General features: G+C 36.8%; 1 protein-coding gene and 1 non-coding gene across 2 annotated transcripts; one reads left to right on the top strand and one right to left on the bottom strand.

The window, feature by feature from the left end:
• Nucleotides 1-509: 509 nt before the first annotated feature.
• LOC121406475 (G-protein coupled receptor GRL101-like) lies at nt 510-16,043 on the bottom strand. The gene is made up of 14 exons (XM_041597486.1): nt 15,911-16,043; nt 14,904-15,014; nt 14,093-14,261; nt 12,443-12,514; nt 11,451-11,522; nt 10,683-10,754; nt 9,885-9,956; nt 9,143-9,217; nt 7,385-7,459; nt 6,569-6,640; nt 6,001-6,078; nt 4,373-4,638; nt 2,142-2,457; nt 510-1,431 (listed from the first exon to the last, which is right to left on the bottom strand). The coding sequence occupies exons 1-14, from the start codon at nt 15,987-15,989 to the stop codon at nt 963-965; spliced, it is 1,998 nt and encodes a 665-aa protein (XP_041453420.1). The 5' UTR covers nt 15,990-16,043; the 3' UTR covers nt 510-962.
• LOC121406645 lies at nt 5,168-5,287 on the top strand. The gene has a single exon (XR_005968842.1). It is a non-coding gene; the product is annotated as a U5 spliceosomal RNA (small nuclear RNA).
• Nucleotides 16,044-16,776: the final 733 nt, after the last annotated feature.

A 16,776-nucleotide genomic window follows, 5' to 3' on the forward strand; every position in this document is an offset into this window, starting at 1 on the left:
GTATCAATTTTATTTCAATTGACTAAAGTGCGAGGGAAATGTATGAGAAATATATCGCAGGGTAAGTTTGATTTTGCCCTTTCCCCTGGACACAGCGTGAAAACATGCATTTCTGCGCAAATAGATTTCTGCGAGCTTTACAAAAATAGACAGTGCACACTCAAGTGTATCATTCTTTCAAAACTTTTACTTTCATTGGATAGATGAGACCAAAAGGCAAGATTATATGTGAAAAAAATACCAGCATGTATATTTTTTAATACCCAGGGCTTTTCAAAGTGTAAACTTTTTTTTTGATACGCACTGTATATGCGCTATATACATGGACATACTGGGTAATATTATCATAATTATTATCACTATTATTATCATCATTATTACTATCATTATTGATATTACTATTACCCATCATGCTGTGTCTTTGTGGTTATATATTATTTTCCTTGTGTTATACTCATTTCATTTATTTTTTTATGAAAACATTTGTCTTTATTTATTTTCATTCACTGTATTCCTGTTTATGTCATATTTATTATTTATGTACATTTGGACAGGGTCCCTTGTAAAGCAAGCCATTTGGCTTGAATGAGACAACCCTGTCTTTTAAATAAAACGTGAATGAATGAATGAATAAATAAATAAATAAATAAATGAAAAAAAGAAAGAAAGAAATAAAGAAAGAAAGTTACGCAAATCGGCAGTCACGAGAGGTATAATAACATAATAAGACACCTTGACGGTTTGACGGCTTGACCCAGTTTCATAAGGCAGACACCAGCATTTGAACAGACAGAATACTGATTGTTCATCACTGGTGAAAATGGAGATACATCCCCCTTTACCCTTACTCGTTCCTAATCGACATCCATTCGCTCCAGATACAGTCGCCCTACCCCTCCCCCTCTCCTCTGCCGTGTGATTTCACATATGCCATTCACTAAAATGTTGTCAGGATGCTTCCTTTAGACAGAGTGAACGATGGTGTAGAGGTATGGGTTGAGAGAAGAGTTGATTGGGAGGACGAATACGACAAGCCAAGCGTAAATGTCCGGGGTCACCTCCACCCCAACGGTCTGGACCAGGATACCTAGGATGATGATGGGCATCCAGCAGCAGAAGTCCGTCCCGACAATCAGGAACATCCGGATGGCCATCTTGACGTCGTGCGACCTCTGGTTGGTCTTGCCGGCCTCGGCCCTAGTGAAACGGACCTTGATGAAGATGGCGATGTAGGTGCAGAGGATGACTAGGAAACTCATGAAGTTGATGCCGAGGAAGAGGGCAATGGAGAACTGCCATGTGGAGATCGACGACGTGGCTTCGGTGAAGTAGGTGACGGTCTGGTAGGTGTTGGTGGTCCGATCGTCTTGGGAGGCCTGGAGGTTGGTCGATTTGCGGATGAATGGCAGGCCCACGCAGACGTCACTCAAACTGCATTTTGTAAAGTGAAGAAAGAAACATAATACTTAGAAATAGATAAGCCCAAATCGCTTGGTCTGCAGACCGGTCGAGGACCAATCAGATCGCAAGATGTGCGGTGGCTCAGTTGGTAGAGCATCCCCCTCACAACCGGGAGGTCGGGAGTTCAAACTACGGCCGCGTCAGACCATGGACCTATCAGGTCCATGGTCAGACCAAAAGACGTTTAAGAGATGGAAATTACTGCTACCCTGTTTGGCGTTCTACGATTAGAGGGATAGAGCATCGTCGATCTGGCGCTGCACAGCGGTTGCCGGGCCCATGATCAATATTGCGCAATGCAAATTTTCGGTGTATTTCATTTCATGGCTATTTCGAATAGTAAAATATGGATTTGATTTTGATCACTGGGATTTTTCAGGTTTCTCCATGAAGACACAGGCCCTTCTGATTTGGGGAAATCAACCTTACTGCGCATGAACAAGGACATTGCGTCATGAGCTAGAATGGCAAACCTGAAATAACATAAGGACGATAAATCAAGGAATTCTCTCTCCATGATGGTTCCGTTTCAAGACTTGTTGCAATCACAAAATAATGCTCAATTTCTACAACAGGTTATCCATATCAGCCAATCGAATTGAATTATTTCAGAAGCTTAAACCTGTTATTGCAAATTTGTAATTATAACAAGTTTTATGAAATGGGCCCCCTGTGTGTACCTGTAAGCATCGGGGTAGAGGTTGTTGAGGAGCACGCCTGTCAGACTGAGCATGAGGGCGAAACACCAGATACCAACAATGGCCATACGAGCAGAAGTAACCGTCAATCGCTTGGTGGAGAAGGGAAACAGGATGCAGATGAACCGGTCAACACTGATCAGGGTTAGGAGGAAGACCGATGCCTCGCTGCTGAAGATGGAGATGAAGCCGGCGAACTGACATAACGCGCTCGACCGCCACTCTGTTGATAGGCCCTGCCAGAAGTACGACTCCCCGATGTAGATGTCCATTATGGCCAGGAACACCATGTACACACCTGGTTAAAATGGAACATAATCAAGTTACGTTAGACCTCGGTCACATTTGCTCTACGGCGGCCGTACACGGCGAGTCGATAACAGCCGTTTTTTTCATTTCCATTCAAACCCCACTATATTATGGAGCTGGCGACTGTTTTCGACTTGCCGTATGGCCGCCATAATTGTGACCGTCTTTTCAGACGCTCGATAATTTATAATAGAGAATGGTAATAATAACATTATGTTATGCAAGTCTTGCTGGGAGAAAAGTTCATACAAGCTGAAGTGGCTACCGTGGGTGAATAAGAATTATCATTATAGTCATGTTGAAGTACTGAACACAATGATCTATTAAAATCTTCTACTACACTTAGAAAATTTATCCGTAAAATAAAGAAGTTCCTGCAGCAGTCTCGAGCACCTGAAATCTTACCAGATTGCGTAATCTTACAGGAAATTGGCATTTGGTGTATGGAACCTTATACATTTCCTTAAAGAAAACTCAATTTTCCCCTTTTTAAACAGACCTGTTCTATTAAATTGCACAAAAATTCATGTTATATGAATTTACAGAATGATTCTGTAATTGCTTTCTGCAAAATCTTATTTTTTTCTGTAAAATCAAGGTTTTTTGACAGTGTAGCTGGCCTTCTCGAGGTCCAGCCCAAATCTGGTGTCGGCAATCACAAAACTTTTATTCATCGGCATTCTTTGATGAATGATCTTCGGGTTCAAATACTGCTTTCTCAACCGTCAATGCTGCCAAAAGATAAGTTTCTGAAGTCTGGGGATGTGGTGATTCGCATCACTGGAGAAAGGATAGGATGTTGGACGGTAGCCCCAAAAAGTTTCACTCAAGTTGTACTTTCAGGTAATTTTTATATTGCGTTCCTTAAAGTCCCCATGTCTCGAGGTATCTCCTTCTAAAATATTTTATAGTTTAGATTTTAAGAGATAATTTGCTTCCTAATTCTATTGGGTTAGTTCCTTTGTATATGGATTCATTTTGTGCCGATCGATTATTCATGATAGCAACAAAGAGGGGGACTCTTACAATCCATTTCTCTAAATGGGAAAACTTAAATATGTATTGGAGCCCAGAGCCAGTTCTCCAACGGATAGGAGATGGGGGTGTTTAAGGGAGGGTCGGGGGGGAGTAAGGACCAGGGCTGAGTTTGTGTTTGAGTTTGAATTTATTTGGGTGAAGAGGCCGAGGTGATGGGTTAAAATATATATATATGCTGATGGCTTCAATTCGTTTAGGTTTTATTAATGATTTATTTATTTTGTATTTGGAAAATCTCTTATGTTTTTTATTTGACACTGAAAAAAAAATCAATATGTTGGAATTTTCTGTAGAAAATTGATGCATAATAATTATCATCAATGTCATTTATAATTATGTATTGGAAGATGTCTGACATTGTGTTTTATTGTAACGAACAAACTATGTTAAATTTATGAGTTGTCTAGGTATCTGTAAAGACATCAAAGTTCTATTTGTTATATATATATTTTATTTTGTATATGAATTGAAGTTGTCAATAAAAACTACTCAATAAAAAATAAATAAATAAATATGTTATGCGCACAGGGTCGCTGTGGAAAGATGACAAAGCTACCCTGTCGCCGCCGCCGTCGGAAAAGCGTCGCCTCTGATATGCAGGCGAGACAAAAATGCTCTGTTTCATTATCTTTAAGTTAGTAAATGTCGTTTATGATAGAACTGTGCAACTTCTATTCCTTATGAAAAATAAATAGATAGATGAATATAATGAATAAGTAAATGAATAAATTATTAAAATAATTGATTAACTAATTACTTTATTAAATAATTGATGAAAAATGAATACTTGACTAAAAAAGAATGAATTATTTAATTAGTTAATTAATAAAAAATAAATTTTAAAAAATACACAAAAAAACCTTTACCCATCAAGAAATCTGAAGCAGCTAGATTGGTAATGAACATGGACTGTATGTGGGCTACTGGAGTTGCTGGCTTGCTGTTGAGACGCATAACAATGACCAGGAAGTTACCGATGAGGGCGCTAACACCCAAGAACCAGATGAAGAATTTGATGGTTGTGTTTTGGAGGAATGTCTTCCTGCAAGTGAAGAGGGGGTGGGGCGGGATCCGGAGGACGCATTCGGTCTCTGCTGGGGCTAGGCAGCACAGTCTCGGATCGTTGACATGGCTAGATATTTAGTGAAATGATAAGGGATGATGAAATGATAGCCAATTATTATATTAATCAAATTAGCATTCTTGCGTAAATTATCAGTACCATTTCCTCCCCTCCAACCACAACACCCTCTCCGAGATATACACCATTGTTTCTAAACTTCAATGAATTATTACACTGGAGGTATTAGAAATACATAATGAATAAGACAATTGTCAAAACAAACACTATTGTGATTAATCAAACTACTTGTATACAAACTGGAAACATATTGAATCGATCACAATTTTTTGTAATCGATTCATATTTTTCTCTTTTTGTGAGCGCCTTTGCTTCAATTTATCTGTTATTTTTATGAGTTTTGAATCTAATAATAATTTTTTGTCAATATTTGTTATAAAATATTTTTTTCTAAAATAAAATAGCGTCCTTGTATTTTGTATACATCTACATTATTAATATAAATATGAATTTTGATTAGATCAACCAACATATTTTAAGTATATATTCTTTACAATATGTTTGTGGCTTAATAATTTATGCACTCTGGTTTCTCTGCAATACGCATAAATCTTTCGCCTTTTACTAAAGATTTCCGTGCAGAGGAACACATTGATGAGTCTATAAATATTTTTCTCAGGCTCGCCTTCATTGGCGAGCCTTGCTCTCCACACATGTAAAGTAAGCACACAACACCACAGCAGTCACTTCACATGATTACGTCCTGGACATAAATTAATTTTGATTCTTGGGGCGGTTTAGTTTGTGTAATCGTGCACTACATATACTATTCATAAAAATTTCCTTCTTATTATTTTTTATTTGGTGTCAATGCATCGTTGCCTAATGGTGCTGACTCTCGCCTTTCAAACAGAGGGTCGTGGGGTCGAATCCTAGTCATGGCGTGATTTCCTTCAGCAAAAAACTTACCCACATTGTGCTGCACTCAACGAAGGTGAGGTGAATGGGTACTACCCCGCAGGAATAAATCCTTAAATGCTTCGAGCGCCTTTAGCAGCTGGAGCTGAAGCCAGGGTAATATTACAGTGCGCCTCATGAATGCTATATTATTATTATTAATAATATTATTAGCATTATTAATATTATCATTATTGTTATTATCATTATTATTTTGGTCATTATTATGACGATGATGATGATGTTTTTGATGATGATGATGATGATGATGATTATGATTAATAATACTATCATTATTATTATTATTACTATTATTATCGCTACTATTATGATCATCATCATCATCATTATTGTTATTATTATCATTATTATGTCTCCCCGTTCAGTTTTCCCTGTTTTGCGGTAAAATGATAACAAAAAGAGCAAAAGGGTAATAAAAAAATAACAACTACTCACAGTGACTTCAATTGGGAGAGACCCTCAAAGACTTCGGGATATAAGGTCCATGGTTTCGTGCTAAGAGAAGCCAGTACGCTAAAATGAGATGAAAAAAAAATGTTGGATTATCTTAATTTTGATGAAGTATGGAATATTGATTATCCAAGCCGACGATATGAGTTAAACGTGTTTTGATATGGAGGTCCATGCATGTCATATAAAGACTCGCTATACACTAACATTATACATGTATTATGTAAAAAAAAATGGCAATATTATATGAAAACTGCGGGAAAAGTGAAAATTCGGCATGTTCGTAGAAGAAAGGGGTTATTTCACAAAAAGATCTTGATGATGGACCATTGCTTTTGGAAATTCGTTGGAGAGAGAGAGAGACAAAGAGACGGACAGGCGCATATCAAGGGGGGGGCTCTTTTAACAAACTTGGGGAATAGCCTTACCCAACACCATGACGTAATCGTTTCACGGTTTTAAGTTCATCCTCCCAACTCTAATAAATTTATATTCGGTATTTTAATGAGGTAAATTATGATTTGTCCTTATTTTCATATCCCTTTATACTTACATATCTTGCAGAGATGTCATATTCTGGAAGGTCCCTGGCTCTATGTACTTTAGTTCATTATTATCCATGTTCCTATATATAGAAACAAAAAAAATATTTTGAATTCTTTAATAAATACAGCAAACGGGGATGCATGGCCATTAATATCAATTGAAGAAACCCCATGCACGTTGACCTTGACCTTATACTCGTTACAGATTAATTATCAGAAACAGATTAGGCAGTTCTAATATTTCAGGCAATCAAAATATACAATGGGGACTTTTAAAATTATGAATTCGACTTTGTTTGTAATTCATTAAAAACATAGAAAAATAGAAGGAAATAAGGAATACACACTGTAAAAAATGAGTGCTAATTTAGCACTTGTGGTGTTTAGTGACTGCACTACGAGTGTTGATTTTCTAGTTTAAATTTGAAATTTAAAAGCAAAAAAAAAGTTCATCAACCTGAATTTTAGGGGGGGACAAGCCAGATTTTAAGGGGGACGCAGGAAAAAAAATTGACGAGCAAAAAAAAAAGGTTATCAACTAAAAATTTAGGGGGGACCGTCCCCCCTACCGCTTCCGTCGCCTATGCTCGTAATGCATTCACTATTGTTGGCAGTATCAGGGTCAAATGAAGGTAACTTGGGTGGTATGCCCCTCCCACAGTTGGAAGCTTTGCCCTCCATTCATTTCCAAGGTTGGAAGCACCCCCCCCCCACCACCACCTTTCATTTAAAATCATCGACGCCGACAATGGTAGTCGTCAGTAACATGATTCAAATATGACATATGACTTGAAATAATTTTGAAAAAGAAATGTTATACTCACACTCTAAGTAATGAGTCTTCCAACCCATAAAACAGCGATGAGTTGATCGATGTGAGGTTATTACGAGTTATTATCCTTTCAAATAAAAAGAAACCAGTGTAAATCATGAAAATATATTTTTCATAAAAGTGGTTATGGACGTAAAGTATTACATAATTTTTGAAACAAAAAGTGTTTTTTTTTTCTTTTCCATTTATGAATTCTGTTGTATTAAATCTATTCCCGGGATCAATTCCTGGAAATATGCCCATGAATCTTTAGTCAAGTAGTAAAGAATGGGGAGAGGTTTCCGGTTCGTCATGAATGAATAGATTCGAGAATGTGTAACGGCTAAAAAGGTAATTATTCTAGGAATTGAAAAATAAATTACTTTTAAATATCTTAATTTATTTGTTATCCGATTTCGATGAAATTTTTCAGTATTTTGCTTTGTGAATTTTACTATATTTATTTTGATATAAATATTTTCAGCCCGGACCATACTTCTAATATCTGACAAAGCGTGAAACGTATTTTATTCATCTTACATTACAAATGTTATTCACGCTATATGAATATTACACAATGTTTCATGACATTTTGATATTTATCAAGGCCCATCATTTATACATAAACAATTATGGGTGTAGCATTATAACTTTGATATCAGTAATGTCACATTGTGAACGTGATATTAAGGGTATATGACTTTTTAATCATGACTGCTGAATGATTGGTACATTACGAATGCTTTACATTATAGCCCGACACGTTACATTACATTGTATTCGTATACTCATGTCAGTCTCTTGTCCATTTCTTCTTCTTCTCTATAAGTACAGGCCACCGTCTGGCGTATTGTCGTACTGTTGTCCCGGGGGGGGGGGGCACTCAGTATATAATGCATAGTGGGTATGTGCTAGTCTGCTGGGCAAACCCTTCACTCGAAATAAGGGTCTGATTGTGCAGCCTATACTCATGCCTTGTGTACTGAAGGCAAGTTTTGTATGTGCTAGTCTTCGCATGGAGGCACACTTGTTTATCAAAGTTCCAATCAGGGTCTGTGCCTGCAGACTAGGTATGTGCCGCGGAGGGGACCCCCATTTTCACACTCAAATTTCCGTTCCGAGGCATAGCATTCTTGCCTTGTTGAGAAAAAGAACAAAGAAAGCCGCTCCAAGGCATAGCATTTTCTTCTTATCGAGAAAAAAGAGAGAGAAATCCGCTCCAAAGCTTCGCATGTTTTCGTTACGCCGCTCCGATCGCATGGTTATTTGGGTAAAAAGCGGCACCAGAGCTCCCCCGGCTAAGGCCGCGCTAGCTGCATCATGCACGCATGACCGTTCCATAAATGCATACGCACTCACTCGCTGGCGATTCGTTCCAAGGGCCCCCGTTTTCACAAACATTTGTCGTTCCGAAGCCCGTTCCGAGGACCCTCCTCTTTACAGTAAGCCCGCTCCAAAGCCCCCGTTTTTTGTCTCGCCCGCGGCACACCCCCACCACTTTTTTGGTCGAGTGCCCCCCCCCCCCCCGGGACTGTTGTGCAGGTGCAATGTATGTAAAGTGTCTCAAATAAGGGGTCTAAAATGAACTCAAGAGTGTGCAGCTAAAAAGACATCCGTAGAAAGTTAACGGAGCTGGATTTTCTGTACCTCTCTTTTGAAACTTGGAAGAGAGGGACATGAGACGGCGACCTGTGGAAGAGCGTTCCATAGCCTGGTTGCGTCAGGAAAGTAGATTTTTTGCATTTATTTTGGAAAAGAGAGTGATACTTACAATCTTTCGAGAGAGCCCCCGAGATCGCGAAACGTACCAGGACGGAAATCAGTTATTCCATTCTTCTCAAGATCTCTGAAAATATAATCAAACACGATACATCATTATCACACCAGGGCCCCGTCTTACAAAGAGTAAGGATTGATCCAATCAATCGTAACTCTATGGAAATCTATCAGTGTCATGATTTTTTTATACGGGAAATTTGCATAATGTCCTTTGTAAACAGAGAAGCACCGTGAATTTCCAAGAAAACAATGAATGTATATAAATACACCTCATACCTGGAAAATATTTTGAACAAACACGAATAGTAGATGTTCACGTTGGCTGGCCATCCATAGTTGCGATTGATCGGATCAGTTGTTATTCATTGTAAGACGTCCCCCCCCCCATGACAGCAACTGATCTAATCCCAAGGTGCAGATCGGGCAGGGATGTGAGTGAGCCTTACTCCTCCAACCGTCCTTTTTTTAACGTTGTGATTGTTGTTTCGCTTGCCAAATTTTTTGAAAAAAGAAAAGTGCTTCCCGCGAAAGTTCAAAGGTCATAGCAATTTTTTGTTGGGGAGAGTGGGCTCGTCATCAGGAACATAATCTTTCACATCTTTCCAAATGAACCATATCCAGAAACAGTATGACTGTTAACATAGATGGCGCTCTTTCAATCTTGGAATAGGAGGGTTAGTTTACTACTGCACCGAAAATGATTCAAAATGATTTCAACCCGAGGATCTACTTACATGAAAAATAGATTGGTCAGTCCTTCAAAACAGCCATCGTCAAATTGCGTCAAAAAGTTGAACTCTGCGAAGCTATTGAAGATAATCATGAATATCTTTAAAAATCCTGAATATTGATTGACTGCAAAAATAAACAATTATTTTTTTTCATTGAAATATATATTATCTGCAGTAAACCGTTAAGGCTATTGAAATCAAGATATTTTAATTGATTAGCAGTTGATACATATTTATTCAAATTTGATTGGCGTACAGAAATTTTAGTTTCTGAACATTATGTCAAAGTCTATCACAAACTTGGATTTATATAATGTAATAAAAATATCAAAACTATTGCTCGCTTGCTTCGCTGGCTCTTAACTTTCATTAATTTTGCGCGATACTCCATATCGAGCCTCCTCATTTACGCGCGTTTTTCTCTCTTTGTTCTTTTGTAATATATATTTTTTTCATATATTCATATATATTTCATTTCTTTTATTTCCCATTCCACCAAGTATACAGCATAATATTTTGCTTCGTGCATCTTGATATAATCAGTATATACCTGATTTCTAAATTTGGTTGAAACAGGTTTGGAATGGAGGAAACAGCTAAAAAGTGGAGATTGTAGGGTACAGTCTCCTGTTAGAAATATTCTTATAAATACATCCCCCCCAAAAAAATAAATAATAATAATTAAAAAAAATACAAAAACAACAAGATGGCAACTTGATCATAAAACCATGCAGTTAAATGTATGATAAAATAAGATCTCCTTTAATTTTTCAACAATAGGGGTAAAGGGTTAATACTCACAGGAGATAAAGGTTGTAGAGACCGCGAAACGTCCCTTTCTCCAAATATCTCAACTTGTTATATCGAATATACCTGTTATAACGTAATGAATAATTATAACTTTATTTTAATTATCATTTCTAGAAGGGCTACGCAAATGTGTTACAAAAATGTGAAAGTAAACTACTTAGTTCTGCATGATCATGTGCATTATATTTACAATAAATGAATTCTCTCAAATTAGAAATTAAAAAAATATCGAAAATACAATAACAGCAACCCGTGTTGGTTCACACAGATGTCATGGAACGAGTTTTGTAATTAAAATAACAGAGAAAAACACCAGCAAAAGGAAATAAGATAGAAAATATAGTTTATATAAAAAACAAAATTATAGTGACGACAGGTTTACATAATAATTTTTAAACATAAATAGTAAAAAATATATTTTTGTTGACTTTTTAAAATAGGCATATTCCTAATCACTACACAGCAAAAACTGTGGTGTTAACCGGTGTACATTGAGGACCACACCAGTTATTTTACACTGGTGTTAAATTGGTGGTGTTAGTTTTACACCTTCGGTTGTTACATTTACACTCTTTGGTGTTATGTTCAATCTTTAGGGTGTAATTTTAACACCTCGGGGTGTGGTTCTCTATTAACACCAATTGGTGTCAGTTTCAACACCACAGTTTTTACAGTGTAATAACTGATACTAATTATCTTTTTTTAATGCAGCCACTGATTTTTATAAGGAGGGTTGAGAAAGAAAATAAGTCGACTTACAATTTGTAAAGACGAGGAGCACCATCAAATACGCCTGAAGGAAGGTGGTCAATATCACAATTAGTCAGGTCACTATAGACCAAAGAGAGAATGGGAGAGGTAGAAAGAAGGGGAGAGAGCGGGGAAGAGGGGGGAAACGAGTTAAAACTTCAAAAATTATTTAACATGTTCACACAGAAATTTAATGAAAGATAGATTGCTTCCGTATTAGACCTTCCCCACTCTCTGTATTTCTTATATTTACTATCTCTCACTCTCTCTCTCCCTTTCTCTTCTCCTCTTTTTTATTATTTCATTCATTTCATTTATTGTTTCTGCAACTTTTTATAAATAAATATTGTATAAAAAGTAACACAGAAAATACATAATACAGAACAAAACATTTAACAATAATAAGAATGTGAACAAGGTCGTAATTTCCGTGACCAAGATATGAAAAAGTTGCAGGGGTTGCCACTAAAAGATTAGCTTGACTTTGTGGCAACCCTGGAATTCAATTGCAAATTACATTTAACAATTCCTGTATACAGGTAATACGAGTGCAGGTGCGGAGTGGAAAGGGGGGGGGGCATGGGAGGGAAAGAAACACATGATCCTTACAATTTGTTTTCATGTTTCATATCGTGTTTTTTTTTTCTGTCTTAAAAGGTATGTGTTTCATTTGACAAAGACAAGAATATATCTTCATTTAATTCAGTGAGTATCCGTTAAGTAGTAAATTCTTAATACCTTTTAAAAGGGAGGAGGGAATCTTGTCTGTTTCAGTGAGTCTGGCAGTGTATTTCTGTCCTTTCCTCTGACTTTTTCTTTACATTTCTTTTTTTTTCACTCCTCTTTCCTCTTTTTCTAGGTATTCTCTTCCTCTTCATCTTATTTGTTCTTCTCCTCCTTCTTCATCTCCTTCCCTTCCCCCTTCCATCCTTCTTCATCTCCTTCCCTTCCCCCTTCCACCCTTCTCACATTCTCTCTTCCTCTCTCTTTGACATACTTACAGGGTATTCAGATTTGTTGCTCCATTGAAACTCCCTGGATCGAGGTGCCCGATGGGAATGTCATGAAGGTCTCTATAAAAACAATGTAACAGACATGAGAGTGATGCAGCAAATTTTCTTGTCGTATGTATGATATGGATCCAGGGGTGTTATACGTGTTATAATAAGAAGTTTGTAATAACTGTTTAAAGCTACAGAAATTATTCAATCTGATTGGCTGATCGTAAACATTGCTATTGTAAGCACCCACTGTATCTTTCTTGCAAGGTAGGGTGAACTCGGATGAAGGTCTGTTGCAGTAGATATTATCCGAGGGACTCATGGCGACCGAACAAGAGAATGTGTTATTTTACCAGTGAAACTTCATCTTTCAAACCCACAAAATGTAATGAGATAGGACCCCCAATTCATGGGGATATTACGTGACTGGTGGATTTCTAAACTACAAACGTAGGCGTTGCTAGGAAGGGGAGAATGTGCCCATGTGTTTGCGAGGGAGCGTAGCAATCGAGCAAGAATGATGTTTTCTGTAGTGAAAGTTTTAATTCATATTTACACAATGTATATACGGTAGGTCAGCAATAAGACATTACAATGCGCGAGAGAGCATAGCTACCGACCAAGATTTTTTTTTATATTTTCATAAATGCGTTTTTGACTTTCAATACTGCAATGGATGAACAATTGTAAGTTTCCGCGGGAGCGTCGTAAGTGAGCGTATCGACCGAGTGATAAACTTTGCTATTTCCCTCATTGAACACAAATATGGTATGGAATAAGGCACTCTTTCTGGAACCTCAAGATACCTTTTCTTTTTTTTGAATATGGATTCCTCTATCGCCCCTGGCTACTACACCAGTGAAAATTAGTACGGATGGAAGGGGGTCGCTAAGTGCTTTCAATTTCTTTTTTCTTTTGTACATATTATTATGCGTCAGGAAAATGACATGTTTTCATTCATTCATTCATTTCGGTTTATTGTACTAAATACTTCCTTGTTAAAACAGTCTGGAGACTGATACAAACAAAGTTAACAATGTAAACATAAATTTCATAGTTACATAAGTGAAATGAAATAGTAAAATAATATAAAGTAACAATTAATTAATTGATGTTTGTATATTGGACTTACAAGGTAATTATAGATGAGAGCACGTTACAAAATAAATTCCAAAGATATTTATAAATAAAAGCTATAATATGGTAATGATAACTGAAATACATGCACTAAATTCAATAAACAAATCTATAAGTTGTGAAGGATGAGATTGTGATATAAAATAAAATCGCACAGTGGAAGGTTCACATTAAGAAATAAATTTGGAATTATGTTTATAAAATATAATTTTAAGGCTAATGTAAGACATCTGACATACGGAAAATAAGGCATAGAGCACTGTAAATTGTATTATTATAGATTATATCATTATTGTCACTATACATAAAAATATCATCACTACATGTATTATTATGCTATATTATTATAATCATTACCATTTAACAGTTATCATTTCCATAGAGATCAATATCATTATAATAATCAAACACATAAGTCATGAATAGCTAGATAAACTACATAATGTAGTATTATATTCCCAGTATTATGCTCCCAGTGCCGACTACGCCATTGCAAACAATAATTATACTCACATAATAACAGTTCTGAGAGTGGTGTTCATGGCGTATTGCTGATTCCATGTGGTGGTCCCATTGGTCCAGTATGGGAGATAACCCGGTGCGGCGCAGAAGGCCCGGCTAGGCCCAAAGAAATGGGCGTAAGGGCCCTCCCCACAGATACACCCGTCCGGGCACCTTGAATCTACACGGGGAGCCAATTAGTATTTTATATTTCTTCATACATACCCCTTAACTTATTAGATGATAAATGAATAAACAAACAAATAGATAAATAAGTAAATAAACAAATAAATAGTTAAAAAGATGAAAAAAATGAATAGATAATTAAGTAAGTAAGTAAATAAATAAAAAAAAGATAAATAAGTAAATAAACAATATGATTAGTGTGCGGTTATTCATACACAGACAAATAACGACTGAATAAACGAAAAGATTGATCAAGAAAAAAAATGTAATGAATAAAATAAATGAAATCAATATATCAGTAAACAACTAAATAAACAGGTAACAGAAAACGGTCCAGCTATTCCAGAGTTCGTTGACGTATACTAGATTGTGGTGCTCAAAGACTTACGAAAATAGCCTCAACGTGTATTTTTAGTAAAATTGTAACATTTACATATATCATAATCTATATACACAAAATTCCCTCGAATATGTGGCGTTTATTTGACCCCATTTTATTCCTATAATATAATTGTGTCCCACTTTCTAGAGTGGAAAATTGTACTTGATCTATTAATAAGAAATAATTGTTGAATTGAAATGTTTTGTTTACTCGCTTGCTTCGTTTCCCCGTATCATACCTCTGTGTATGACATACCTATACAGTTCTCGTCATCTTCAAGCGGGCAGTCATTCACTCCATCACAAAGATATTTAGAATAGATGCATATATCAGTTCCTTCACATTGGGATGTTCCCGGGGGACATTCTGAATGAAAAAATAAGAAGAAAAACAGTTCGAAATTAATATTTTTAAACAAATCTTAAAAAGAGGTAGAGATAGGAATGGCAAAAAGTGAAATAATAAAGTAAAGAGAATGCTGATATTCGTTCGCATTTTCACAAGAGGATTATCCACCCTACATTTAATATGCCTACACTTTATGATTAGGAGCCAATCATACGGGGAAAGGGGCCATCGCCCACACCCCCTGTGATTTTCAAGTGATAAAAAAATAACTAAAAAGGAAAAGGGGGAGGTAAAGAAAGAAGGAGAAATAAACATTGCATTGCCTCCATCTCAAAATACCTTGACACAATGCAGATTAAAACAACGACACCCTTCAGACCACCGTTATGCCCCTTGCCATTAGTTCCCAAGCATAAAAAATTATAATTTTCACCCTTTTCATTGCCCCCGACCCCGTTCCTAAGCCCCAGCGTTCCACAGGGCCATCTCCTCCTTTAGCCTCTCATTCCATTGCAACATTTAATTCAGTTCTTAAGAGTATGGTTTTAGTTTTGGGGCTGCACATCCCTCCCTTTTTTTTAAATCTGAGCCCCTATTGGCAGCGGAAGCCCCCCAAAATTAGGGGGGTCCACCTAAAATTTTGGGAAAGACACAGTTGAAAAAAATTGACAAGCAAAAAAAAAGTTATCAACAAATATCTTAGGGGGGACCACAAAAATTTAGGGGGTCCGCCTCAATTTAGGGGGTACTTATATATAGGAAACAAAATTGACAAGCAAAAAAAAAATGGTTATCAACCATAGGGGGGTCCAGCAAATTTTTTGACAATAAAAAAAAAGGTTATGAACAAAAAAATTAGGGGGGACAGGACCTCGTCCTCCCCCCTCCCCACCTACTCCCTTAATCTTGCTCACCTCCGCAGCCAATCTCATCGGAGTGATCATGGCAGTCAACAATACTATCACATCGTGCGATGGCGTGTATGAACTGCATTCCCGAAGCACAGGCGAAGGTCTCGACGTCGGGCTCGTAACAACTTAGGTCAAAAGAATCTAAAATAAATGAGAAGGTATGTATAGTTTATAAAGTGGAGCGTTGTGGCCCAAATGGATTAGTCTCTGGACTTTGAAACAGAGGGTCGTTGATTCGAATCCCAGCCATAGCGTAATTTCCTTCGGCAAGAAATTTACCCACATTGTGCTGCACTCGACCCAGGTGAGGTGAATGGGTGCCCGGTAGGATCTTACCTTGAACACTTTTATGGCGACTCAGCTACAACCGGGGTAATGATACCAAAGCGCAGTTGAGTATATGCACAAAGTAACTGCGCTATATAAATGGACATATTATTATTATTATAATTATTATTGATATTAAAGTTTTCAAGATTTAAGGCTTATTTCTATATCAACAATATTTGCAAGCACAAAATAAATCCAACCATAATTTTTGTACAACACAATCATGGCGCGATGAGTTATTCTAAATCAAAACAATAAAAAGGAAGCTTGTAGAATGTCGTTTCCATTAACGCTGATTTCGAACATGCAGAGTTATTAATGAATGCATGATTAATAAAGGAAAAAAACGACAAAGTATTATGTTAACATGAACATGCTATTTTTTTGCGAAAAGAACATTGTTGCATAAATGCTTAAGACAGCTGAATAAACTGAACCAAGAGTTTCTTTTCCACTTGCTGCTCACAACTTACGTCGAAAAGTGTTTTGAAATATAACTGAAAGCTAAAAAGAGAGAAAAGATTGGACTCAAGCACAGC

This window comes from Lytechinus variegatus, chromosome 1 (genome assembly GCF_018143015.1).
Source record: "Lytechinus variegatus isolate NC3 chromosome 1, Lvar_3.0, whole genome shotgun sequence".
Lineage (NCBI taxonomy): Eukaryota > Metazoa > Echinodermata > Echinoidea > Temnopleuroida > Toxopneustidae > Lytechinus > Lytechinus variegatus.

Coding starts and splice junctions, on each gene's coding strand:
- LOC121406475 (XM_041597486.1), bottom strand. CDS start 15,989: ATGCAGTTCATACACGCCATCGCACGATGTGATAGTATTGTTGACTGC. Junction 15,015..15,910: donor CGATGAGATTGGCTGCGGAG/GTGAGCAAGATT, acceptor TTTTTCATTCAG/AATGTCCCCCGGGAACATCC. Junction 1,432..2,141: donor CTCTACCCCGATGCTTACAG/GTACACACAGGG, acceptor TACAAAATGCAG/TTTGAGTGACGTCTGCGTGG.